Here is a 27617-nt window from a genome sequence, read left to right as displayed (position 1 = left end):
GGGACAATGCTTCCTCCACCCTAGAAGCAGAGCCCCACCTTAACAAAGAGTTAAAATAGGCTGGGGAAATGAGCAAACGACAGAAGGAAAAAATCCAAAAAAATTATTTTGATCAATGGAAGATCAAAATACACTCAGAACATAACGAAGTCGAAGATTCTGAATCCAAAGCCTCCAAGAAAAACATATATTGGTCTTAGGCTATGGAAGAGTTCAAAAAAGATTAAGAATGTCAATTAAGGGAGGTAGAGGAAAAATTCGAAAATTGAAAGAGAAATGGGAGCAATGTGAGAAAATCATGAAAACCGAGGCAGCAGCCAGACTAAAAGAGACACAAAAAAAATTTCTGAAAAAAATAACATCTTAAAAACTAATTTGGATCAAATGGAAAAAAGCAATCCAAAAGGCCAACAAGGGGAATACCTTAAAAAGAATTGGTCAGATGGAAAAGGAGATACAAAAGCTTTCTAAAAAAATAATTCTTTCAAATGTAGAATGGAGCTAAGGGGAACTGATGACTTTGTGAGAAATCAAGAAATAATAAAACAAAGCAAATGAATAAAAAACTAGAAGAAAATGTGAAATATCTCACTGGAAAAACAACTCCTTGGAAAATAGATCCAGAAGAGATAATTCAAAAATTGGACTACCTGAAAGTCATGAGCCCCACCGCAAAAAAAGCCTAGACTTCATTTTTCAAAAAAAAAATTCCAAGAAAACTGCCCTGATATCCTTGAAGCAGAAGGTAAAATAGAAATTGAAAGAATTCATCAATCACCTCCTGAAAGGTATCCCAAAATGAAAATTGCCAGAAATATTAAGCCAAATTTCAGCACTCCCAAGTCAAGGAAAAAATATTACAAGCAGCCATAAAGAAACAATTCAAATATCATGGAGCCACAGTCAGGATAACACAAGATTTAGCAACTTCTACATTAACAGCTCATAGGGCTTGGAATATGACATTCTGGAAGGCAAGGGAACTTGAATTACAACCAAGATTCAACTACCCAGCTCTTTCAGGGGAAAAGATGGACATTCAAGGAAATGGGAGAATTTCAAATTTTCCTGATGAAACAACCAGAGCTAAACAGAAAATCTGATCTTCAAGTACAGGATTCAGGGTGGACAGGAAGGGCAAATTATAAGGAACTTAATGAGGTTGAACTTGTATTCCTGTATGGGAAGAGTGAGAGAAGAATGTACTAGGAAATGGGGAAAGGAGAGGTAGATTGGGGTAGATTATTTCACATAAAAGAGGCAAGGAAAAGCTTTTGCAGTGGAATGGAAGAGGGGGAAGGTGAGGGGGAACAAGTGAAGCTTTACTCTCATCACAAGTGGTTCAGAGAAGTAATAACATACACATTCAATTGAGTATAGAAATCTATCTTAGCCTAGAGGAAAATAGGAGAGAAAAGGATGGGAGGGGAGGACAGGGAGAGGGGAGGGAGGTGTAAGTGATAAGGGGGGAGGGATTATGGGAGAGAACAGTCAGATACAACACACATTTAAGCAGGGAACAGGTGAAAGGCGAGAGAGACTAGAATGGGGGTGGGGGCAAATAGGATTGAGGGAAATACAGCTAACAACAACTGTGGGGGGGGAAATGTTGAAGTGATTTCTCTAATCAACTTACAATAAACAATGCTATCCACCCTAAAGAGAGCGCTGATGGTATCTGAAGACAGACTGAAACATACTCCCCCCCCTTTATTTTTCATGATGTTTCTCTTTTTTCTTTGGGTGGGGAGGGTTGTATTTACTTTTACACCATGACTACTGTAGCAATGTTTTTCACGGATACGTATTTTATGGCTACATCAAGTAACTTACCTTCTCAATGGGGAGAGTAGGGTGGGAGGAAAAGAGAGAATTTGTCACTCAAGGTTTTGGTAGTAAATGTTGAAACTTGTTTTTGCATGTAACTGGGGCAAAATTTTAAAATAACAAAGTAACAAAAAAAATCAAAAGAATGTCAGTTCTCAGCTTTTGACTATATGCTTATTATAAAAAACTAAGGAACTGATTGCATGATATGGTAGACACCAGAAAAGAACCACCCAGTATGATCTGCTCACAGCAAAGGTGGTACTATGTTTGATAAGCAAAGCAGAAAAAATGTGAGATGCACAAATTTAGAGAAGCCACCCTAAATGTTCATATGGACTATTTTTTCCTGATATGTGGTAGAGCATTCTGAGCTCATATTGGTCTGTTCAGCCAGTCAGACACACTTTAACTGTCATTTTGATCCTCTTTGAGATCAAAGGACAACCAATCAACCAATGTTTATCATATCCATTCTTTATATGTCTGTATATAATCAACACCTATCCTTTGTATACCTTGGATATGAGGTCTTTATGAGAGCAACTTGCCTCAAAGCTGCATCATAGTTGTTCCCCTTTAAATTTTTGATGCCTTTTTTATGTGCTGAACATTGACCATTTTATTTTCTTGATTCTCTCTGTCTCATGTCTGGGAGGAACTCTTTAATGATCCATAATCATCTTACTCATAGTTCCTTTCATTTATTTGAGATGACCTTTTCTATCTAAGTCAAGTATTCATTGGAAGGTAACCTTGATGTACAGTGTGAGATACTGGTTCATATTTATTTTCTGGTAACTTACTTTCCACTGTTTCTAGGATTTTGTAATAGTTAGCAAGTACTAAGCACATGGTGAAGATCTCTGAATTGATTGTACACAAGGTAACTATACTAATTTTCTTTTATATATTACACACCTGATCTCTTCAGTTTCTCAAAATCTTTACTTTTAAGTAGGACAAAATATTTTTTGATGACTTGTTTTCTGATACGGATTCAGATTTGGTTCTGCCAAATCTCCTTCCTGGAATACTGGAAGAGGCTGGGGGAAAGAGACATATGGTAATCCTTTTACAAGAAGACCTATTTAGACTTGCAAGGAACCATGGAAACCACTGAATCCAATCTCATTTTAAAGATGAGTAAAATGAGGCAGAGAGGTAGTTTCTTGCCCAGATTTATAGAACTAGGAAGTATCTGAGTCAGGATTTGAACCCATTTTCCCAAGTTCTAAATGCCCTATCCATTGCAATTAATATTTTCTACTGTTCTTGAATGTCCATTTGAATTGTCCATGTTCTAGTCAATTGACTTTACTATGAGACTAATGATCCAAGGAATGATCATCATAAAATTAGTATTTCCATGATGATTTAAAGCTTGCAAAACATTTAGAAATATTGCCTAATTTAGTCCTCACCTCAACCTTGGGAAGTAGAAATTCTCCCCCCACCCAATTATACAGATGGGAAAACTCAATAAGGAAAAGGTTACTTGACTTGCCCAAGGACATACCTCTAGTAAGTTCCAGGGACCAAAAAAATGAACTCAGGTCTTATGGCTTGAAGCACAGTACTTCATCCATTAGGCTACCTCATTTCTTAAAGAAAGCATGAGAGAATTGGGCAGGTAGATGATACTGTGAATAGAGCACCGACTCTGGAGGCAGGAGGACAACCTGATATTTACTAGCTATGTGACCTTGGGCAAGTCACTTACCTCACTGCCCCACAAAACCAAAACCCAAAAGAAAAGAATGAGAGAAATAAATGTCCAACAGTTACTAAAACATTAATACAAGAACTTTTCATGCCAGCAAACAATAGGAACAAAATGAATACCAATTAATTAGGGAATGGCTAAAGAAATTAGAGTATATGAATACCAGGAAATATTGAGAATAACAAATATTAGGATTTCAGAGAAAATTCACTGCATTTTTAGGATTTTATGCATAGCATGAAATCTGTTATGTTTAATGAAGTCTCTTCTGTTGAGAAATCTAATTAAGCCTGTTCTGCAACAAAATCCACGTCTAGTGTTAGTTCTCCAATACACAATCAAGTATGACCTCTAGGTGAAACCCTTTCCATAACCTCTCCTTTTATATGCTGTGTCATTCCATTATGGATATTTTTCTCTATACTGATCACCTTCCTCCAGAGAAAAGCACATTCCCCCTTGAGTATATTCATATGACTTCTCTCCACAATGAATCCTATGATATAAGAGAGATGTTTTCTGCTTGAAATCCTTTACACATGGAATCCTTATGTAGTTGCTTCTCAGAATGAATTTTCTAATACTGATTTCTAATACTCATTCATGACAGTGATAAGACCTCTATTTCATATGAATTCCCCAAGGGGAAATAAAAGATGATTGTTGTCTGAAGACATTACTAAAATTAATTAAATTCCTAAGTTTTCTCTCTAAAGTGGATTCTTTGATGTGCAACAAGACTGGAGTTTTTTGTAAAAGCCTTTCCACACTGATTGCATTTATAGGGTTTCCCTCCAGTATGGATTATTTGATGTATAGCAAGACTGGAGTTCTTTGCAAAAGCCTTCCCACATTGACTGCATTCATAAGGTTTCTCTCCAGTGTGGACTCTCTGATGCTTAGCAAAATTGGCCCTCTGCGTGAAAGCCTTTCCACATTGATCACATTCATAAGGTTTCTCCCCCGTATGGATTCTTAGATGTTTAGCAAGACTACAGCTGATTCTGAAAGCCTTTCCACACTGATTACATTCATAAGGTTTCTCTCCAGTGTGGATTCTCTGATGTACAGAAAGATGGTTTCTCTGTGTGAAAGCCTTTCCACACTGATTACATTCAAAAGGTTTTTCTCCAGTGTGAATTCTCTGATGTACAGCAAGAGTGGAGCTCTTTGTGAAAGGCTTTCCACATTGATTACATTCATAAAGTTTATCCTTACTATGGATTTTTTGATGATCAGTAAGACTGGAGTTGGATCTGAAAGCCTTTCCACATAGTTTACATTCATAAGGTTTCTCTCCAGTGTGAATTCTCTGATGTGCAGCAAGATGTGAGTTCTGTGTGAAAGTCTTTCCACACTGATTACATTCATAAACTTTCTCTCCAGTATGGATTCTCTGATGCTTAGCAAGACTGGAACTGATTCGAAAAGTCTTTCCACAATGACAGCATTCATAAGGTTTCTCTCCAGTATGGATTCTCTGATGGGTTGCAAGACTGGAGCTGATTCTGAAAGTCTTTCCACATTGATGGCATTCATGAGGTTTCTCCCCGGTATGAATTCCCTGATGTTTAGCAAGACTGGAACTGTATCTGAAAGTCTTTCCACATTGCTTACATTCAAAAGGTTTCTCTCCAGTGTGGATTCTCTGATGTACAGCAAGATTAGAGCTCTGTGTAAAAGCCTTTCCACACTGAATACATTCATAAGGTTTCTCTCCAGTATGAGTTTTCTCATGATCAGTAAGACGGGAGCGGCATCTGAAAGTCTTTCCACATTGTTTACATTCATAAAGTTTCTTTTCAGTGTGGATTCTTCTATGTAAAGCAAGATGGACACTTGGTGTGAAAACCTTTTCAAATTCATTACATTCATAAGGTTCCTCTCTGAGGTGTATTCTTTGATGTAAATTAAGATAGTCCTTATGTGTGAAAGCATTTCCACACTGATTACATTTAAAAGATTTCTCTCCAGTGTGGATTCTCTGATGTTGAGCAAAACTGACTCTCTCTGTAAAAGTCAGTCCATATTGATTATTTTCAAAAGGTTTCTTTCCATTATGGATTACCTCATGTAAAACAAGACTGGAGCTATATCTGAAAGCCCTTCCACACAGATTGCATTTATACATTTTCTCTTCACTATGGATTCTCTGAAGTAAAACTGAATTGGAAATCTTTCCACATTCATTGTATTCAAAAGGTTTCTCTCCAGTGTAAATTTTTTGATGTCCTGTAGGGAGTGATCTAGAGCAGAAACTCTTCTCACATTCATAACATTTATAAAACTTCTCTCCAGTATTAATATTCTGGTGTTCAATAAGATCTGAGTTCTGACCAAAGGTTTTCCCACATTGATTACATGCATGTGTTTTCATTCCAGTATGAAATTTAGGATGATAAGGAAGAGATGAGTGATAGAATAAGGTTGGTTCATATTTGCTATTTTCATAAGGCACCTTTAAAATGTGAATTTTCTGATGATTAATGAGCTTAGACTTCTGCTTGAAGGCCTTGCCACCTTTACAACTTTCAGAAAACATTTTCTGATTTCTAATGAGGTTTGAACTGCAGCTCAAGGCTGTTTCCTGTTGATTACCTGGATATAATTGCATTCCAGAAGGCTCCTTGGGAGGAGACTGAAAATGGTCTACCTGTTGAGTAAAACATTTGCTATATTCACTATCCTGAAAACAGTCATTCCCTGAGGTCATTTTGTTACAGTGATTTAGGACTGAAGACTGTCTGAATTTCTTTCCAACTTCATCAAATTCACAGTCATTCTTTGGATTTTTATTTTCCATAATATTAGAGTCACAGATTTCTCTCAAGTTCAAGTCACAGGCACCATCATTCATGAATCTTTGCTGGCGAGATTCTTCCACAAAAATTCCCAGTTTTGTAGTCATCTCATTTACTTCAAACCTGGTCTCTACATCTAAAGAAAACAAACAATCATATATAGAAAGACATATACATATAAATATATGTTCTTTTCTCTGAAGGCAAAAAATAAACTGATTTATTTCTATTTCCGTAGTCAAAAAAAAGTTTTAAAACTTAAACAGGCAGAATTAATCTTTGGAAACAACATTTGCTCACATCCCTGGATGGTTTATTTTAGAAAGAGCTTCACATACAATATTGGATCATTATAACAAACCTATAGCAAAGGCAGACTCAGCATTCTCATTACCCTTCACAAATAGGCCACAACTTCCTGAGTGAACTGACCAGTCTCCCTGCAACTGAAACTAGAACTCCAACCCTGTGACTGAGCATGCTCTGTCCACAGTACCAGAAGGCCTTTCTCCTTTGCACTTTCTGCCTTTTTTAAAATGGCATCTTGTTGATTATACTTGTACTTTGTTTTGTCAGCCTCAGGTCATCTTCCTGCTATTCTGTACTGTTCTGTTTGGATGAACTACCACATGGTTATTCTTGGTCAATTTTATATGCTACGTGGAGAAATAAGTTTACTCTTCTTAACTCTCATGTAATAATTGTCAAAAGTATTACATTCAACTTTTCTTCTTTTCTATTCAGATCCAAAGATATTATGCCACTTGATGCACATATAGTAAATATTAATATGAGTTATCAATTATATTTTATCTCATACGGTATCTTGAGTCCATGATCCTTTGGTCAGGAAGTGAAGGGCATGCTATTGTTCCTATTGTTCCTCTAGCACATGGCCCTTTTAGTAGTTCATGAAAACTTTGGGAAGTTCACGATGATATCCAAGAGGTTTTAGTTAAAAATTCTCTGATGGCACCTTATGCAGCTAAGAATTGTCCAGTTTTGTTGTCCCCTGGACAACAATCTTATGCATGTCTGAGGCATAATAGGTTTCTTTGTGCAGTGATTCCAAATCATCATGGAGGGGCATAAAATAACTTTGGTGCTTGGTGTTCATGATCAATCACTGGGCACTTCTAACTAAGTTTTGGTTTCTCTAACTGTCCTCAAATTGCTTCTACACTGTCATAGGAGTCTGATATATAAGCACAAATTAACTCCCAGTGGATGGTCACAGGTATACACAGATCCTTATTTATTTTCTGTATGCTGCAAAAGAGTAGCTGCCTCCTTCCAAAGGCCACCTTGTAATTTCATTGTCTTAGCAATGTAATCATTGCCACCTTGAAACCATCATAAACCATCACACACATTCTACAGAAACATTCCTTACATTACCTCTCACTGAGTGTCAAGGATTTATAATTTGAACTTATTTCCAGCTTATGTTGCTGTTCATTTATCTGACAGATTTTCAAGGGAATAGCTTGGCAACCCAGGTCAGCCATTCTATAGTTTCTGTGAGAGGGGAGCCAGTGTACCAGTGGCAGAAAGAAGAAAGTTATGTCTAAAATTTACGTTCTTGGGGCGGCTAGGTGGCGCAGTGGATACAGCACTGACTCTGGAGTCAGGAGGACCTGAGTTCAAAGCTGGCCTCAGACACATAATAATCACTAGCTTTGTGACCTTGGACAAGTCATTTGACCTCATTGCCTTGCAAAAACAAAAAAATAAAAGTTATGTTCTTTCCAAACAAAGGGTGTGTTTATATGGCTGTTCATATGTCTGTATATTTTTATGCTTGTATGTATATGTATGTTTGTACCAAATGACAGCTTAGGCGGTACTGTACATAAAATATTCCTGGAGTCAGGAAGATTCATCTTCAGGAGTTCAAATATGGCCTCAGATACTTAGTAAGCTGTATGACTTTGAGAAAGTCACTTAACATTATGTACAACAGTTTTCTCATCTGTAAAATGAACTAGAGAAGGAAATGGCATGCCACTCTAGCACATTTGCCAAGAAAACCCCAACCAGTATCACGAAGAGTCAGACAACTGAAATGACCCCAAAACAACAACAAAAACCAATTCAACTTCAACTAAAGTTACCATTTAGTATACCATTTGTCATTAGCCAATAGAAAATTATCTTTTATATAGAATCTAGTCATTCATTTTGTTGGCTGGTCTAAAAACAAAATGAAACAAAACAGACAAGAATTTCTATCTCACTACAGAGCTTATAAAATTCTGCAGCTATTTTCATCTCATTTACGCGAAGGGAAACATTTGATACTGTAATCAAGCTATGAAATAAAATACAGCCAGCTCTCACTTAACATAGGTGGACTATTCTGAAGACTTTCCCCTCCACTTGAAGGACTCTGCTACTCTGCAGCCCCCAAGCTGGGGGGGAGGGGCTCCAGTGCCTAGATTAGAGGGTCCCCTGTCTGTCTCAGGGCAACAAAGGGTCCTACAACCCATGGGGAGTCAAATTTGTATAAAACAAGGACTATCTGTACATCTGGTAACACAGTAGATACAGAGTTGGGCCTAACGGTGTGGAAGAGCCCAGTTCAAATCCTGCCTCAGAAACATACTAGCACTATGTCCCTGAGAAAATCACTTAACCTATCTCTTATTTCCTCAACACAGTTGTGAAGATCAAATGAGATATTAGCACAATAACCAGCAGGCATAATATTAGTGTTAGATATTATTATCATTATTATTATTATTATTATTATTATTATTATTATTTAACCTGATGCAGAACCAAAGTGAAGATTGAATTTTCCAGGTCTTGAACCAAGTATTACAAACTTTTGCTCAGTGAAAAAGGTATGACTTTGTAATTAATTTCATTTATTATGTTCAACATTTGGTTAAAAATGTTATTCCTATTCAACAAAATCCATTAGGTGAATTTGAATTGAAGACTTATAGGTAATAGGAGACGTAAGGTCTTATAGGATTTTAAAAAAATTCTTACAGAAGCCCCCACCCACCCAGTAAATTTCCTTAATTTAAAGTAGAATAAAATTTTATATTTCATAATTATAAAGGGGGATGAAAGGATTGATTTGGATCTTTGTGACGTAAAAGTTTTCTAAGTCATTATAATGACCTGATGTATAAATTTGAAATATTGTGAGTGGAATAAATGACTGTGGGGGTGGAGGGAGGACGAGAGGGGAGCATTATGACACACTCTATTTGGGTTTTTTAAATAAGATCTAAGATCACAAGATTTTGGGAACTACTGCTCTGGAGTCTGGAGTCATGGTTGATTCATGTATTTTAGTATAAACCTGTCTCCTGGTTCTGCTCACTTCTCTCTACATCAGTTCAGACAACTCTTTCCAGGCTTCTCTGACATTGTGTCTTTCATCATTTCTTATGGTAATGCCATAACATTCCATTATATTCTTAAACCATCGTTTGTTCAGTCATTTTCCTATATAAGGACATCATCTTTGTCTCCAGATCTTTGCATTACCAAAAAAACAGCATCTGTCATTTCGCACTGTGTATATGGATCTTTTTCCTCTTTCTGTGATTCCTTTATAAGACTAGCAGTTATCACTAGATCAAAAGGCACAAAGGGAAGTGAGTATAGGAGCATAATTCCAAGATATTACAGAATCCCAAGATATTACAGAGTGCCAAACTTTCATTATAATACTTTGTGAATCTTTGTGACATGGCTCTTTCTTATATGCCTAATGTTGTCTGGTTCTGCTTTCTAATGCATTCCACTCCTCTTGAATTTTATGGGTAGATTCATCGCATGCAAATTATGACAATTTTATTTTCTCCAAGATATCCTTTTATTATTTTTTTTCTTAACTTGCCTCAATCCTTTTAAAAAAAGAGAAAAAAAATTTGGGGGGAAGGGAAAGGGATCAATATTAGAAATTCATTTTTTAAGTGGCCTGCTGCCCACCCATCACCCCACCTTACCTTTCATCCATCCCAGTCCCAGATGACTGGTTGCAACCCTATCTTAAAAATCTCCTATCCTATTATTCCCCTTATTTGAAACTTCCTTTAAGGTGCAGTCATTTTCATCCTTGAGGTAGTCAGTTGGCATGAAGAACAGAACACTACACCTGGAATCAGGAAGACCTGAGTTCAAATCCTGACTCCAATATTTCCTACTTGAGTGATACTAAGCAAGTCACATTCTGCCTCAGTTTCCTTATATTTAAAAGAAGGACAATAATAGCATCTACCTATTACATTTCTATTAGACTAGCTGCTCAGTAAGTGTTAGGTTCCTGCTGGCTAGCTTATCCTTACCCAGGCAAACGCTGAAGGGGCAGGAGACAAGGATGGAAAGTTCTCCAAGATCTCTGTTTATTAAACCCAAATACAAGTGCTTAAATATCCTCCCCAGTTCCTGGTCCACTCCCACTCCAGTGACACTCTACAATCAACCAGTAAAACAAGGCTCTGATGCTAGAGGACACCAGATGGTAAGAGTTTACAGTACTCCCACACACAACAGTCCCTTACATCTACCTCCCAGGCTTGTTGTGAGGATTAAATGAGATAATATATAGATATCATTATTGTTGTAATTTTGACTATATCCTCACCAAAGTTTCTTTCTTAAACAACTATTCTTTTCTCTCCTTTTTACTTATTTGTTTCTTGCAATTATTCATTTCTGTTCCAAAACACTCTCTTTTGCCTGGCTTAGCTAACAGATCACTTGCATCTTCCAAAATTACCGAAATGTTTTATACCAGACGGTGAGCTCCTCAACAGTAGGGACCATGGTTTGCCTTCCTTTCTACTCCAAGGTTTTGAAAAGTGCCTAGAACACAATAGACATTTATATATTATCTATACATTGATTGATTGGGCCCAGAGGTGACAACCCCTTGGGGCCCCAACCTTGAATTTATTTCCTGGACACTGTCTCCTTAGTATTCAAAAGCAGGTTTTGGCCTCAATTCTACTGTCTTTTTCTTATCCCTTTATCACCTACAAGGAGTTATCTGCTTCCAAACCTGATGGGACCTGACTGGATCAAAACTGGAGGTCACAAAGGTTTCTAAGGTCCCAGAAGGTCTGATTCTATGGGATGATTGGAAGTCTCTATTATGGTTCAACTCCCTAAACTTAGGATGGTCACCTACATATCTCACTTTATTTACTGAGCATGGAGATACAAATTGGGCCACAGAGATCAGGGAAGGAACCTTGGGCTGATGACTTGCAACAATGGCAGCCTTGGATGACTACTCCCAGTAAGCCAGTGGTTTTCCTTGCTACCTACAAGGTACTGAATGGAAATAAAGAAAATCATAAAACTGGGCTGTCTGGGTCAGCTATAAATTTTTGATTACATGACCTCTGGTGGGCTCTCACTGTACCAAGGCAATCCTTGGACAAACTCCCCAACTTACTCCTTATCTCCTTCACCACAGAAGCTTTTCCAAATTTTTCTATTCCTCCCTAATTCTCTAACTTGGTTTCCTTCCCCTAATACTCTAAGCTGAACCCTTAGCCTCATATTTTACATAAGAAAGAAAAAGCTGTACACTTACCAAAAGTTCTTAATTCCTCATCTCACATAAATCAGATGTCTTCATTTTCCTCAATAGCCCTGGTCTTCTATGAAAAGATGACCATTATGGTTGCCAGGCAAACCCCAAGACATGCATAGATGAGCCCAATCTATCTCATATCCCAGCCAACATAGTCCCTCTGGTACCATCCCAACCTTTTCACAAATGTCCAGTCTCTCCTTGTTTAGTGACTGCTACTCAACTGCCATAAATAAAATGATGTGTCCCCAGTTTTGAAAAAGCCTCACATTGTCCATTCATCCCTATTAGATATTGGCCTATATCTTTCCTTCCTTTCAGGTAGTAAATATCTCCCTAGAGAGGACAAGTCCTTTTGTCTTCCTCTCTTTCAAATGCCATATATTCCAGGCTTCAACTTCATTGTTCAACTGAACTTGCTTTCTGAAAAGTTACCAATATTCTCCTCATTGCTTTTCTCAATCCTCATCCTTCTTGGCCTTTCTGCAACCTTTAACAAAGCCAATCTTCTCCTTTCCCTCTCCAGGTTTTTCCCTGGTTCTCCTCCACCAAGGTTCAAAACAAAATTCATTACCTTTCTCCCAACCCTCCTGACTTCTTTTTTTCTTACTGTTACCCAGGGCACCACCTTCGAATTCCAGGCTCATAACCTAAGTGTCACCCACATGTCATCATCTCTCACACATTCACATCCACTCATATTAAACATTCTCCTTTTTTTAACATCTCTCCCATATATACCCTGGTCTCCTGCCATTTTTTTTTTTTTTAGGTTTTTGCAAGGCAAACGGGGTTAAGTGGCTTGCCCAAGGCCACACAGCTAGGTAATTATTAAGTGTCTGAGACCGGATTTGAAGCCAGGTACTCCTGACTCCAGGGCTGGTGCTTTATCCACTATGCCACCTAGCTGCCCCCACTCCTGCCATTTTCTTGGATCAAGCCCCAGTCGTCTCATATGTGGAGTATTTCAAGCACCTGCTGGTTGTCTTTGTTGCCTCAAGTCTCTTTCTAGTCCACTCAAACCTCCACCCAGTTATCAAATTCATCTTTCCTGAAATGCACTCCTGATCATGTCCCTGCATACTCCATAAACTCTCTTGGCTCCCTATCCCCAGGATCAAATATGGAATTCTATGCTTGGCTCTTAAATTCCTGCATCATCTATCCCTTTCATATCTCCCAGGCTTCTTTCACCTTACTCCCTTTCTACATATTAATAATCAGGGGTACAGGCCTCCTCTTTGTTCCTTAACAAGGAAACTCCACCTCCCAATTCCATGTTTTCTGTGGCTGCCCCTCTCAGTCTCTTTGGCTTCCCTGAAGTCCCACCTCAAACCCCTCATTCTACAATCTACTCCAGTCCTCCTTAACCTTAGTGCCTCCCTCTATCGATTAGCTCCAACTGATCCTGGATGAAGTGGGTTAATACAAAGATGTTTTCCTGTTGTCTTCCCCACTAGACTGTGAAATCCTTGGGAGCAGGAATTGTCCCCTTGCCTTTCTTTGTAGCCTTGGTGCTCAGCACAGGATTTAGAATGCAGAAGGTGCTTACAGACTTGAACAAAAGCCTAGAAAGGGGGCAGTTAAGTGGTACAATGGATAGAGCACTAAAGCTGGAGTCAGGAGGACCTGGGTTCAAATGTGGCCTCAGACAATTGATAATTATCTAGCTGTGTGACACTGGGCAAGTCACTTGCAAAAAAAAATCCAAGGAAAGAATTCCTATTGGCCAGTCTCAGCCCCTCTTTGATGCTTTCAGGAGAACTCCATGCTCTAAACAATGACTTCTTAAAGGATCATAGCTTTCTCACCATGTAAAAGAAGAGAATACTGGGGCTCAGAGGTTCATAGGATCACAATGCTGGAATATATCTAAAAACAAATCCCAAGTCAGGTCTGTCTGTCCCCAGGTCTAGCACACCCTTCATTACATACATAGAGACCACTGCCGTAACAGCCCTCAAATACCTGCTTTCATTTCACTCACCTGGACAGGTCCTTGGGCCTTTCTGCTCTAGCATCCCTGGTGCTTCCCCTTGCTTCATAGGAGAGATCAAATCTTCTCTAACAACTGGAAGCCCTAAAAATACAGAATAGGGAAGAGATGAAGAGAAAGAAAAATACACAATTTAGTCCTTTTTAGGGAAACAGGACATGCAAGGAAAGACCACAGGATGGTTCCCAGGATGCCTCTGGGACAGTTCCTATGACATTCAGGTTTGGGATCTTTGAAATAGGGTAGAGATCACATGGTCCACTTGGAGTCAGAAAATTCCATCTTTATTCGTCTTTCATAAAAGGATGGACACAATTCACTGCTCTTTATATCTAGATATTAGAGGATGCTCTTACTACATGGTAAAGGTATGAATCTGGAGTGAGAGAGAAGGGTCCAAACCAGTCTCAGACACATGGTAGCTGGGAACCCCACCCCACCCCGGGATGGTTATGTAGCCTCTGCATGCTCAGGTCCATCAACTATAAAAAGGGATAGCAACAGAGCCAAACTCACAGAAGAGCTGGAAGCGTCAAATGAAAATAATCATAAAGCACTTTGCCCAGTTTGAGACATAGAAAAAGTTTATATAAATGTTTATATAAGAATATTCAAATGACTAGACCTATCCCAAAGACCTTCTTCAGCCCCTGACTGCCCTCTTCAAGGGAAAGTTTTTTTAGGATTTTGCAGAAAAATTCCTTTCCAGTCAAAAGTTAGACTGGATAACTCGGAAATTAGCTCTAAGACTGGGAACCTGGTTTGAGTTTTGAACTGAAGCTGTCTGTAATAGGAATTTCAGGAGCAACAATGGATATCATGTCATTCAAAGATCTTTCCTAGGAAAACCAGGTACCAGGAGGCTGATGTGGAGACACTTCAGGTTTTTTGAATAATTATTCAACACATAACACATAGATAGCAAAAAAAGGTAAGAATGAAGACATTCCTTTAATGGTAGATTCTGAATTACCAGAGGAAGTAGTTCTTACCCAGGAAAAGCAGGTTCTGAGAGGTCTCCAGCATGACTTCCTTGTACAGCTCTTTCTGAGAATGGTCCAAGAGGCCCCACTCCTCCAGGGTGAAGTCCACAGCCACATCCTGGAATGTCACCAACTCCTAAATCATCAAACATCACAAGATTTAGAGCTGAAAGAGAATCCAGAATTCATCTAGTTCAACTTGCATCCATTTACAGAAAGAAAGTGAAGCACTGAAGAGATCTACCCTAAACTCATAACCTGTTTAGAGAAGTATCATATTGGAATAATAAAGGTTAGGAAAATGTCTTTGTAAGAAATACTTCTCCCTACCAAATCAGGGAGAAGGCAATTGCTTTATCAATGAGGTATGAGAATCTGTGAAGATAAGAGAAGGTGATGGGAAATGTCTCCTCATTAGAAGTGTCAGAAGTGCAAAGGACTCATTTCAGAGAACTGAGTCAAATTAAAAAAAAAAAAGCCATTCCCCAATTGACAAATGGTCAAAGGATATACAAAAGCAATTTACAGATGAGGAGATCAAAGCAATCCATAGTCATATGAAAAATTGCTCTAAATCATTCTGTGGGGGGTGGGGGGAGGGAAGTAAGAATGGGGGAAAAACTAAAACTCAAAATAAATAAAATCTTTAAAATATAAAAAAGTGTCAGAAGTGATATGCTGTGAAAATTCTATGAAGAGTGTGTGAGAAACAAGCAAGTTGTGTGTATTCTGGGAAAAGAACATTATCAGAGATCACTTATATCTTGGCTTTATGAATGTTTTCACTTGCTAATGAAATATATTCATTAGTTAATTTTTACTTAGAAATAAGAGTAACTGTGATGGGAAGGGATGGTTCATTTATGAAAAATGCAATTTTTTTTATTAATTGGGCTTAGAGAATGGCTAATTCATAAAGCATCGACTTTTTTTAATTAAAAAATAAAATATCAGGGCAGCTAGGTGGCACAGTAAAAAGAGCACCGGCCCAGGAGGCCCTGAGTTCAAATCCAGCCTCAGACACTTAATAATTACTTAGCTGTGTGTCCTTGGGCAAGTCACTTGCAAAAAAAAACACCTTAGGACATAGGGGATCAAGAGTCAAGACAATGAAGAGGAAATGATCCACATGCACAAAAATATTTATAGCAGCTCTTTTTGGACTAATAAAGAATTGGGAATTGAGGGAATGCCTATCAAAGCCTGGAAAGACTTGCATGAACTGATACTGAGTGAAGTGAGCAAAACCAAAACATTGTACATATTAAAAGAAATAAAGTAAGATGCATCATCTAGGATGGATGCAGCTCCTCCCAGCATTTCAGTGATCAAAGACAATCCTGAGAGTCCTGTTATAGAAAATGTCATCCACATGCAGAGAAAAACCCATAGAGTCTGAATGCAGAGCAAAGCCTACTGATTTCACTTTTTTAAAACTTCTTTTTTGGTTTTTCTTTCTTCCTCATGGTCTTTTCTCCCCTTAGTCCTAATTCCTCTCCTACAACATGACTAATATGGAAATGCGTTAAACATGACTGTTCATATACAATTTATATCAGACTGTTCATTGTCATGGGGAGGGGGAAGGGAAGGGAGGGTGGTAGAAAAATGTGAACCTCCTAAATTTGCAAATAGATGAATGTTGAAAACTACCTTTTGTTGTAATGGAAAAAAATTTAAAAATATTAAAGAAAAAGTGTAAAAAGAATGAGGTAAGAGGTAGACTAATGGATGTTATACAAGAGAATGGCCAGATCAAGCTATTTGAGAGGGGGACATCTATTTTGCCAAACTGTTACATGAAGAACTCATGTTTGGCCAATGTACTTGGTACTTTAGGTTTTTTTCATTTCTAGAAGAATGATATGATTTATTTTGTCAGATGTTTTATTGTTTTGGAGTAACCCCCTTTCCTGCAGATAAAATCTTCATGTTTTTATCATTTTGATTTTTTCCTTAAGACATCCGATTTCCTCTATTTTTAATCCAAATTTCACCCTAGCTTCTTTTACTCTTATTATTGAGCTTCTGAACAATTAATGAACTTATTACAATTTTCTTACTTTTTGAGATTTCCAAGAACTTTCCTTTTCAATAGTTTCCTGTATCATTCATTACATGGTATTTACTCAGTGTGAGCAATGTCTACAGAAAGGCCAATCTTTTATTGAGATTTCATCTGTAACTGAACCCTAAACTTGCTCAGAAGAGTTCTTCCAAACCTCTTTCCTTCTCCATCATTCAACATACTTCACGTTTGCCTCCAAGGGGGGGAGGTAATGTTGTCTTCCCCCTTGAATGTATAAGCTCCTTGAGGTCAAGGAGCTTTTGGGGGGGAGGGGGAGAAGTTGAATTCCCCAGGCCTCAGCACAGTGCTAGATATACCGTAGGTGCATAATAAAGACTTGCAGACTACTGACTATCTAAACACTCTCCTCTGTGCATTTTGCCTCTTCCTTTCCTTTGAAAGCTCACCACGACCTAGTCATTCCCAACTTTTTCAGTTTTCTTGCATCTTACTTCGCACCATCTACTATTTGGTCCAATGACACCAGACCCCTTCATATGCCAGGAATAAGACCTTCCATCTTGAGGCTCCAGGCATTTTTTCTAGCTTCCCAAATACCTGGAATTCTCTGCCTCCTCATTTTGATCTCCTGGGTTCCTTCAAGTCTTAACTAAAACCCTAGCTTCTACAAGAAGCCTTTCTTAGCTCCTCTTCATTCTGGTGACCTGTCCATAGCTTGTGGAAAGAAGTTTGCATGCCTGTTGTCTCCCCATTAGACTGGAAGCTCCCTGAGGGCAGAGGCTTCTGTTTGCCTCTTTTTTGTAGATTACTAAATGATCACTAAGGAGTGACTGGCACACAAGAGGGATTTTACATATGTCTACTGAATAACTGCCTCAATTCTCTCCTCATTCTCTTGATGTGATCTGACAGAGGCTTCTTTCATCCATTCTCAAAGAAGATGGGAGCCCTGGTCTTTGTAAAGGCCAATCATTTAGAAGAGCATGTGATGCCCCTACCTCATGTCTTCTCCAACAGTTAGCATAGTCAGTCATTATTACCTCCCCCAAACCCCTATCTTAACTCAAAATACAAACGCTAAGACAGATATTTCAAGGAGTTTGGCTAAGAAAAGGAGGTAAGACAGAATGATAGCTGAGTGGATGGGAAGGTTAAGTGAAGGTTTCCTTAAGAATGGGGGAGACAGGGGCAGCTAGGTGGTGCAGTGGATAAAGCACCGGCCCTGGAGTCAGGAGTACCTGGGTTCAAATCCGGTCTCAGACACTTAATAATTACTTAGCTGTGTGGTCTTGGGCAAGCAACTTAACCCCATTGCCTAGCAAAAACCTAAAAAAAGAATGGGGGAGACAGGGGCAGCTAGGTGGCACAGTGGATAGAGCACACCAGTCCTGGGGTCAGGAGGACCTGAGTTCAACTCTGGTCTCAGGCACTTAATGCTTACTAGCTGTGTGACTTTGGCCAAGTCACCTAACCCCACTGCCTTGTAAAAACAAACAAGAATGGAGGAGGCAGGAATATTTGAACTCAATAGGAAAGGACCAGCTGATATAGAAAGGTCAACAATTTGAGTTAAGCTAGGGGTTTGGGGAGGTAAGGATGATTGACAATGCTAACTGTTGGAGAAGACAGCATGGGGTAGGAGCATCACTCCTGACTTGTTGCTTTTTCCTTCATAATGAATACAATGTCTGGCACAGAGTAGCCCCAACAGAAACACTGGATGACTGACTGGGTCATTTTTCTAAACTGTTTCCTCATTTCCCATTCTTAATTCTCAAATGTTGACCTTGGCCTTGGGGCCTAGATCTGTATGTGGCCATTCTCTCTTACCAGTTCCCCCATTTACCCCATCCCTCTTTTGCTTCCACTAGGGAGCTATCAGTTTTCTTCTCTCAACTTCTTCCGTGCACTGCTCCCATTCCCTCTTGTCTGGGTCACAAGGGATTAGCAGCTTTCCTGAGATCATCACATAAGAGAAAGGAAGGGGGTCTACTGGCCTCCCTAGAGCACAGAAACATAAGGCGGGAGGGAACCAGGCAGAAGGTGCTAGTAAAGACCAAACAGCCAGTTTTCTGAGAAGAAACAAGTGCAAGCACAACACACATTGAAGGGTGTTCGTCATGACCAACACACTCGTGTCTAGGAAATCAACAAAACCAAAGAGTCTTGACACATAACAATGGCTGATTCTCAATACCCAGGACAGTGACTGGCCCAGAGGAGCCACTGTCGAATGCTTATTGACCTACCCAAAGAAATGATCGAGGAAAGGGATTCAGAGAGATTTGGGAAGACATGTGTGAACTGAGGTAGAAGGATATGAGCAGCACCAGGAGGACAATCTCTGCTCTGAGGACAACACAGACAAGGACAAGAGCTGGGGAAGCCTTCAGGGCTCTGTTCCAGGACTGTCCAGACAAGACTCCAAGGTGGAGGGAATTCACCTAGACCTTCAGTTGTTACAGGGAGACCTTGACCACAAGAATCAGAGGAAGGGGGAGAACTTGCATGTGAGGGGAGAAAGGCCAGGCCGCCATTTTACAGTAGAGAAAAGTGAGACCAATTCTTTGGGAAGTGTCATATTTGACCAAAAAAAAAAAAAAGTAAAGCCATGATGCTTTTGGATAGGAATTAATGAATAAGTGATCATCCTTGTGAGTCACATGTAATGGAGAAGAACCTAAAAAGCACACAGAGGGCAGCAATTGGGGGATGGGGGGTAGGAAGAAAAGTTAGTGCTCCACATAAAAAAGTGCCACTTATACATATAAAAAAACAGAAGAAGAGAGTAGGATGCTACACCATTCAATTTTATATCAATTTTTGTGAAGAAATGATCTATAGATAAGAGAGATGGCCAACCTTAACGACAGTATGTCAATGGAAATGGTCCTGTTGGATGATGATGGTAAGGTCTGGGCATGGACCGCACTCACCTGGGGTGGGGGTCTCTGAGTTCCAGGGGCCATTCCTTCTGCCTCCAAGCTCCCTGCTGGGGCCAGGTCTTGGTCCTCTGCAGGCTGGGCTGGGAAGGAACAAGGATCACAGAGAGGGAGATGTCTTTCCCTTCTCTTCCTGGGCAGGAGGCTGGCCTACAGGGATTTACAGAGGGGGAGGTTTCAGAGGAGTTAGAGGCCCTGTCCCTGCCCTCAGGGGAGGACAGCAGGAAGGGTCAGGCTAGGATAGTTAGGTCTCAAAACAAAGATGCTTTTTTACTCTCTGTCTTTCCTTCCTTCCCTTCTGTCCCACCCTCATGCCCCATTCTCCTACAGAAACCCAAGAGGTAGAAAAGACTTAGTATTCCAGATGGCATGAGAACTGTCAAGTGCCTCAATGATCCATAAATCAGACTCTCCCTCCATGGATGGTAGGGCTGCTCTAGGAAAAGTCACTTAATAGCAACCAATTGTAAGGTTGGGGAGAGCAACCCAGGATCTTTGAGATGTGACAAGGAACCTGGGTAAACAGCAGGGGCAGGGAGCTGGGAGGGAGATCTGCTCTTGGAATATCTGGAAAAACCCCTCAGTAAGAGGTCCATCAGAGACAGAGAAGATGAGATCCAGTGAAAAGAAGAGCTGCAGGAGCTCGGAGGGTTCCTTAATATGGTCTACCTGGGATCTGCACATGCAGACTTGATTCTCAGAAGGCAGGGAGATCTCAACCCAAAGGGAAGGCAAAAAGAGATCTCATCTCCAAGGGAAGGCAGAGTGAATCCCACTCCAAGGAAAGGGGGTCAAGGGATCTCAACTTTAAGGGCTCCAGTTTGGAGTTAGTCCTCCTCATCCCAAGATCGCCGCTCTACTCTGCCCTGCTTCTACCATCCCCTTTCCTCCAAAGACCCCCAAGGTTAGGACCTCAGAACCCTGTTCACCATCATCTGGAATGCCATTGCCACTGGAATGATCCCTCTTCTGTGCTGGACTCTTCTAAAGCTGCCAAACTCCAGTTCAAGGCTTGAATTCTACTGGCTACCATGCCCAAAGCTGGTCATTCCTAGAGCTCCCCCTCCCCATTCTTCCCTCTCGCTTCCTTATTCCCTTCCATGTTCTGGCATCCAGTGACACTGGTCATCTTGCTGTTCCTAAAGGTGATTCTCTCATCTCCTGACTGCCTTTTCACTAGATCCTCCCACTCTGTCCTCCCTTGTCTCTGCCTCCTGATATCACTAATATCCTTTGCGTCTTCTACATTTTGGTCTACCTTCTCTATTTGATTTCCCTGAGATTTTCCATATGTATATTTTGTTAGTAGGAAATAAACATTCATTAAGGTCCTACTATGTGCAAATATTATCTTATCTGTAGGTCCCACTGCTGCAATTTACAGATTGCCTCCCTTTTCTTTTCCATTTTTGGAATCCCAAGAACCTCTGAGTTGGTTGGTCCATACCAGAGGCTTAATGATGTTTGTCCTTCACTCTCAAAGACCAAGACATTAGGGAGGTGATGCCATGACAAGCAAGTAAATTGGATTTGAGTGAGGGGATGCTGTGCTAAGGTACCAGCCTCACTTTCTCCTCCAGAGCCATCTGGATCCACTGACCAGATATGAATCAGGATGTCTGGAGATACCCTAGAGGAGAGGCAATCAGGGTTAAGTGACTTGCCCAAGGTCTTACATCTAGTAAGTGTCAATTGTCTGAGGTTGGATTTCCCAGTTCTATCCACTGTACCACCTAGCTTCCCAACCAGATGCTTAATAAAAACTCACTGACTTGTTTACTTGTCTAAACCATTGGAATTTAAGGGCAGGGGTTGTTTCACCTTGCTTTACATACTCAGCTCTTAGTATTGTGCTAAATAAATGAGTCTCCAGATCATGGGGATTGGAGGAAATCTCTTTTATGAATTCTAAGATCTGACAATATCAACTATATTCAAGGGAAGTGGTTAGATTTTTAGTTTGTTTTGGGGGATTTTGGGGGGGGGGGTTTGCAAGGCAATGGGGTTAGGTGATTTGCCCAAAGCTACACAGCTAGGTAATTATTAAGTGTCTGAGGTCGATTTTGAACTCAGGTCCTCCTGACTCCAGGGCTGGTGCTCTATACACTGCGCCACCTAGCTGCCGGGAAGTGGTTAGATTTTGTTTCAAGGTTAAGGTCTGTTGAGATTGAGCTGGCTCAAACATATAAATGATTGACCTTTTAAAAAGAAGGATGCAAAGAACCTGGTAAGTTCTTCCAAAGAATTTTCCACATGAATTGGATTTAAAAGGTCTTTTCTGCCTTTTTTTCCCAAATGGAGAGTTGGTGGTATTATTATTTGTATTTTTAAAGCAAAATAGCCCTAAGTGCATACCTAACAATCTTTAACCATTATTACTACATTTTCTAACAGCTTAATTCATCATTTCAACACATTTAGGTCAAAAGAAGAGCTAATTTCTTAAACAAATGGATCAGCCTCTAGGAATGTTTAAAATAGACAGAATTTCTTATATAAATTCTCCAAAATCATGATAAAAGAAAAATTAGAAACATAATAACAATGCTATAGATTTAAAATGAATCTCAATGGTCTGTCAAAACAGATTTGAAACAAAGCTTATTCTTAATTAAATAACATCAGTTAAGTTGAATACATTTCTGAATTATCTTACCTAGAAAACTGCTTTATCCATTTATCAATTTGACACTGTAAATTAGTTGCATTCAGATATCAGTCTAGAATAATTTTTATCCATTGATGTTTTTAATTCTTTTATCTGTTCTAAACATATTGCCTTAATAACAAGTTTTAATTGTATTTTGCACAAAGGTATGATCTACCTATAGAGGGTCAAATATCACATGTCCTAAAAGGAGAATAAATGGAATTTTAAATGAGACTAAATTATAATTTAAAATTATAATTACTCATTTATAATTTATATCATTAAATTATAATTCAATTTAGGACAAACTCAGTCCTAGTCAGAACTGGATTTACAGTTCAAATGTATTGAACAGAATCTCAACTTTCCCTTAGGGTCATTTGCTGCCAAGAGTTCAAATTATTGGGCCCACTACTTTGGGTTAGTCTACTGCCAAAGTGCTGTTGTGGCAGTCTTTCTGTTCAAATAGAAGAGAGTCTGAGTCCCAGAGTAGAATGAAAAAAGAAAGAGTAGTAGATGATGGCTCATGTGGAATTTAAGCCCTAAGGCAGAACTTAATTTTATACATATATATATATATATATATATATATATCTCAAACATATAATTGCAATACATGATTTTCTATGTTGAGTTTTATAATTTTTACAAATCACTATATTACTCCTTACATAGCAATGTCTTTCCCAAGCTGACATGATTTTGACCTCAACCTTTTAAAAAAGGTCTCAAGGACCCTGGTAAATTCTTCCAAAGAATTTTCCATTTAAATCGGATTTAAAAGGTAGGCTAGAAGGCCGAGCCAGAAGAGGGATTATTTCCATGGCCAAGGCATTGTAGCAGTAAGGGCAGAGAAGATGGGTATGAGCTCCTGGTTCTGAGTATAGATGGAGAAAAGGCATGGCCTCAGGCCATAGACAGATCCTCCCAGATATGGCTTGACCCACTGAAGCTCCTACAGCCTCCTCTGTTTCCCACACTGTCCACCTTTCTAGGCAAGCTCTGCCTTGGACTTTTCCTCCTGGCAGATGTCCTGGGTGGAAAGCCATTGCTATAACTATCTCCTAGAAACCCTGTGCTTGCAGGTTTCGGGTAGGTCCTGAGCCAGGAAGTCAGAGAGGTGAGAATGGCCTCCCTTCCCTCTAAAGGGAAGAACAGAGGAGTGGTTTTGATGGCAGCTTCACACTCTGCTTCCTGTTTCACTCAGCCCTCTAAGCTCCCGTCTAGAGGCACTGCTCTCCTGAATGGGGAGAGTTCTCAATCAGTTCAATCCTTTTCCCCCAACTGCTACTCTCTTAACTCTTTACACCATCCCTTCCCACTTTCCTTTAACTCTGGAAAGCAGAAGCACATCTTTTTCAATCATATCCCTCACCACCTAGCACTAAGGCTTTCATAAGCAAGTGGGAAATGGTTGTGAAAAGTTGATGCTCTGTTGGCTGTTCTATTAATATGCTGATTGTCCCCTTCCTCCAATCACTTTAAGAAAACTCATGGGATTCACTTATATCCTGTTATTCTGTGTAATAAGGTACAAAGGGCTTAGCAGCTACTAACTTCCAGACCAATCAAAATAGCTTTACTTTGTAACAGACCTTTGTAACCCTAACTCTGAATCCATATCCTTTTTCTTTTGCCATCTAAGTGCCTAACCTGATCTTACCCAAACTTCTTTGTTAAGCCCGCCTACAAGGCCTAACTGATCTGACCCAAATTATAGGTCATGTAGCTCTGGAGAAGAGAAGCCCCTATATTTTGTAAGCCTGCCTACAAGGCCTCACTGATCCTACCCAAATTATGGGTCATGTAGCTCCGGAGAAGTCTCCTCTGTATCATCTAGGGAAATTTAAGGCACATGGCCATTACCTACTGATGGAGTGTGATGCTCCTGAGGGTCTAGACCTGGCTATCTGTATAAGCAGCTTAATCACATAGCAGCTACAGAGGACCCAAAAATGTTCATGCAACGTGATGGATACGGTATCTGACAGAGTTAACTCCACTTAATACTGGCAGCATGTATGGAGCCCTTAAAAGCTCTGAGAAAAGAGAAGTTGCTGGTAACTTTGGTGGGAAGAATTTCAGCAACCTGAAGTCCTGAGGAAAGGGAATGCAAAAGCTAAGAGGTAAAGCCCAAGCCTTTCCCCTCCAAAGGCTCTGCAGGCCTGATGGGCACTTCTGGACCTTTGACTTGGGAAAGTCTCAGGACCCAAACATCGCTTGACTTTCCACTCAATGGGATGGGAAGATTTCTTTCACTCATTGGGACCTGAACTTATGTTCTATGTTTGAAAATTAAGGTAAATTAAGACAATTGTCTTAGCATGATCAATTTATTCCTTAGGTGACTAGTTCGCAAGCAATTGCAGCAATGGTCTCTTGACGACCACAAGCCGAGGCAGGGTCCAGCCTCCTGGAGTTGCCTAATGGGGAAGGAGTCACTGGTGTCAGGGTCCAGGCAGTATGTGGGAGCAGGGCGGCGTGACTGGCTGTTCTACAGCCACATGGGGCCGCCCCCCACCTCTCAGAAAATGGGGGCTCCTTGGTTTACGAGAGCGGCCCGCACCCCGCACCCCGAGCTGAGTCAGCTGACTGCAAGGCCCAGAAGGGCTCGGAGGGGAGGGAAGGGCCAGGGTCGGGGGGCTCGGGGGGAAGGGCCGGGGCCGGGGTCGGGGGGCTCGGGGGGGCCGGGGCGACGACGAGATTCCCGCTAACACCGCCGACGACAATGAGTGGGGGGCGGCCGGGGCGCCGGAGGCGTGGGTTCAAATCTGCCCTTGGACGTTTAGGGGTTTCCTGGCTGGGGGCCCCTGGGCAAGTCCCTTGACCCCAGATCGGGGCAGTTCATGCACTATCGCTTCTGCCCCGCGGACACTTGTGGGGCCCCGCGGTCACTTGTGGGGCCCCCGCGGTCACCGCAGGCCTTTCCCGGGCCTCCTCGGCCGTCCGGAACCGGCCCAACAGCCCCCTTGGAGGTCGGGGCGCACGGGGGCCCCCCGTGGGTCCCACGCTCGGGCCCTTCCTCCGCCTTCCTTCCCGGCCCCCGCGGCCCCCCGGGGCCCCCCCCGCACCCCGTGGGCGCCCCTCCCCCCGGCACAACCGCCCCGCGCCCACGCACGCGCAGTGGCGCCACTCGGCGGCCCCTCCCCCCTCGGCGTCCGGCGCCCACGCACGTGCCGCCCCCCGCCCCTCCCCCTCGGGCCCGGCCAGGCCCCCGCCCCCCCGCGGGCCGCGGCCGGACCCGCGCGGACGCCCCCCACGCCCACTAACCCGAGCCGGGGCCGCGGGCGTCTTCGGGCTGCCCGCGGGGGTGGCGAGGAGGAGGGGCTCCCCTGCGGCGGCGCTGCGGCCGCGCCTGCGCACTGACGCCCCTCCGCACCGCCTCCCTCCCCTCCCCCACCCCCCAGCGGGGCCCAGGAACAAAGAGCCCGCTCCACCGCCGGGGCGCGCCGGAGGAGCTGCGCCTGCGCGGCTCGAGCTTCCCGGCATGCCCTGCGGTTCTGCGGCGGCCGCCGGAGGAGGGGCGGAGGCTGCGGTGACGTCATCCTCCGCCTGCCCCGCCCCAGCCCCACTTTTCTGCTTCCGGCTGGGGGCGGGGCTTCTTTAGGTGCCCCCTGGCTCCTCCACCCCTCCCCCAGGGGGCGCTGCTTTCCTCCCACTCCCTCGGAGAAGGGCAGCTAGGGGGCCCAGGTGGGGCGGCTGCACCAGGCAGGACCGGAGTTCGAATCCAGCCCCAGACACTCGCCACTCACTAGCTGTGCGCCCCGGCACGTCGCCCAGACGGCCTCCCGTCGGGCCCTCTCCGGTCCTCCTGACTCCTGTCTGGCCACTGGACGCAGGTGGCTCGGGAGGAGCAGGTGGGGCTGGGGACATAGCACAGCCCCCCCCAAATCCAGTCCAGTGCTTGTCCCAGGGCCACCTGCCTGATGTCGCCGTCTTCCAGACCCAAGGACAGACACCTTCCCAGAGAAGGAAACTGAGGCAGCGGCTCACAGCGGACCCCCGAAGGCATAGGATCCCTTCTCAGGTCCCTCTTGGGCCTTTCAGGAAATTCTCCAAAGACCCTTTCCTTTGGGGGGAGCAGGGGGGGGCACCCTAAGGCGGAGAACCCATCCCTACTAGAGGAACCTGGTGCCCGGGGGGAGAGAATCCTGGGCCCAGCCCTGCAGATCTGGCTGCACTGCCCTTTCTGGTGGTCCCTGGCAAGGACCCTCATGAGTCTCACAGGGGCCCAGGCGACACCCATCCTTGGGCTCCTGGCCCACAGCAGACGCCATAGGACCTGCCCCAAACCCTCCTGTCCAACCCCGGTGTCCTCTTCTTCCCTCTGATCCAGGCTGACTCCTGATCAAGACCCCTTCCACCCTGACAGCCTTTCCAAGGACCATCTCTCCCTCCTCCCCAGGGTCTCCTGGCTTCCTTCTCATGTCACCTAAATCCTTCCCTTCTGCGAACAAATTGTCCCCCAAACCTCTGAGTGTGTCCCCGTCTGATCAGTCTCCAGCTGGTCTGGACCCAGCTGCCGACCTGTCGTCTCCCCGAGACAGGCACTGGGGCTCATTCTGGGAGACCTGGGCCTGGTGGTTCTTTCTAGTGGTGAAAAACTGGACTTTTTTTTAATCTGTCAGAAGAACAGGGCTGGGAAGCAAGGAGCCACTTTCCAGATGCTTGCTGACCTGACCTAAGAAATGGCCAATGAGAGGCATTCCAAGACACCTGGGAAGAGGTGTGTAAACTGAGGCAGAAGGACAAGAGCAGAATGGGGAGGACAACCTCTGCTCCACTGACAGCCCTGCCAAGGACGACCTGCATCTGATGGTTGGAAGCCTCTCTGGCTCTCTGGGATTCCACTTTTGCTGAAGTGGGTCACTCCCCTGAAATGGAGATCTCTGGATCCCTGGAGCCATTGTCCCTGGCTCCAGACTTTGGCCCTCTGCAAGCTGACCTGGGGAGGGAGAAGGATTGCAGAGTCAGGGAGACTTTGTCTTTGCCTTCTCTTCCTGGAGTAGAGGCTGACCTGCTCAGGATTACAGAGGGTGAGGTCTCAGAGGGAGAGACCCCCACATAGGAGAAGGGCAGCAAGGAGAGTCAGGCTTGGAA

The 27617-nt window shown here is 42.4% G+C and overlaps 1 protein-coding gene across 3 annotated transcripts in view; it reads right to left on the bottom strand.

Annotated features, from left to right (window-relative positions):
• LOC141511026 (uncharacterized) overlaps window positions 1-25972 on the bottom strand; it is a 74055-nt gene extending 48083 nt beyond the window's left edge. Inside the window, exons 1-5 of one of the 3 annotated variants that reach the window (XM_074220370.1) lie at window positions 25788-25972; window positions 19862-20017; window positions 14906-15032; window positions 13905-13997; window positions 4050-6490 (exon numbers count right to left, since the gene is read on the bottom strand). In XM_074220370.1, the coding sequence (XP_074076471.1) occupies window positions 4251-6490; window positions 13905-13997; window positions 14906-15032; window positions 19862-19894 (2493 nt within the window). In that variant the 5' untranslated portion in view covers window positions 19895-20017; window positions 25788-25972 and the 3' untranslated portion in view covers window positions 4050-4250. Of the gene's footprint in view, window positions 1-4049; window positions 6491-13904; window positions 13998-14905; window positions 15033-19861; window positions 25178-25787 lie in introns of those variants that run through there. The other 2 variants (XM_074220373.1, XM_074220366.1) reach the window with 2 other exon arrangements.
• Window positions 25973-27617: the final 1645 nt, after the last annotated feature.

Source organism: Macrotis lagotis, chromosome 1 (genome assembly GCF_037893015.1).
Source record: "Macrotis lagotis isolate mMagLag1 chromosome 1, bilby.v1.9.chrom.fasta, whole genome shotgun sequence".
Taxonomy (NCBI): Eukaryota; Metazoa; Chordata; class Mammalia; order Peramelemorphia; family Peramelidae; genus Macrotis; species Macrotis lagotis.
The sequence above is the reverse complement of the archived record's forward strand: the minus strand, read 5'-3'. Positions and strand labels throughout refer to the sequence as shown.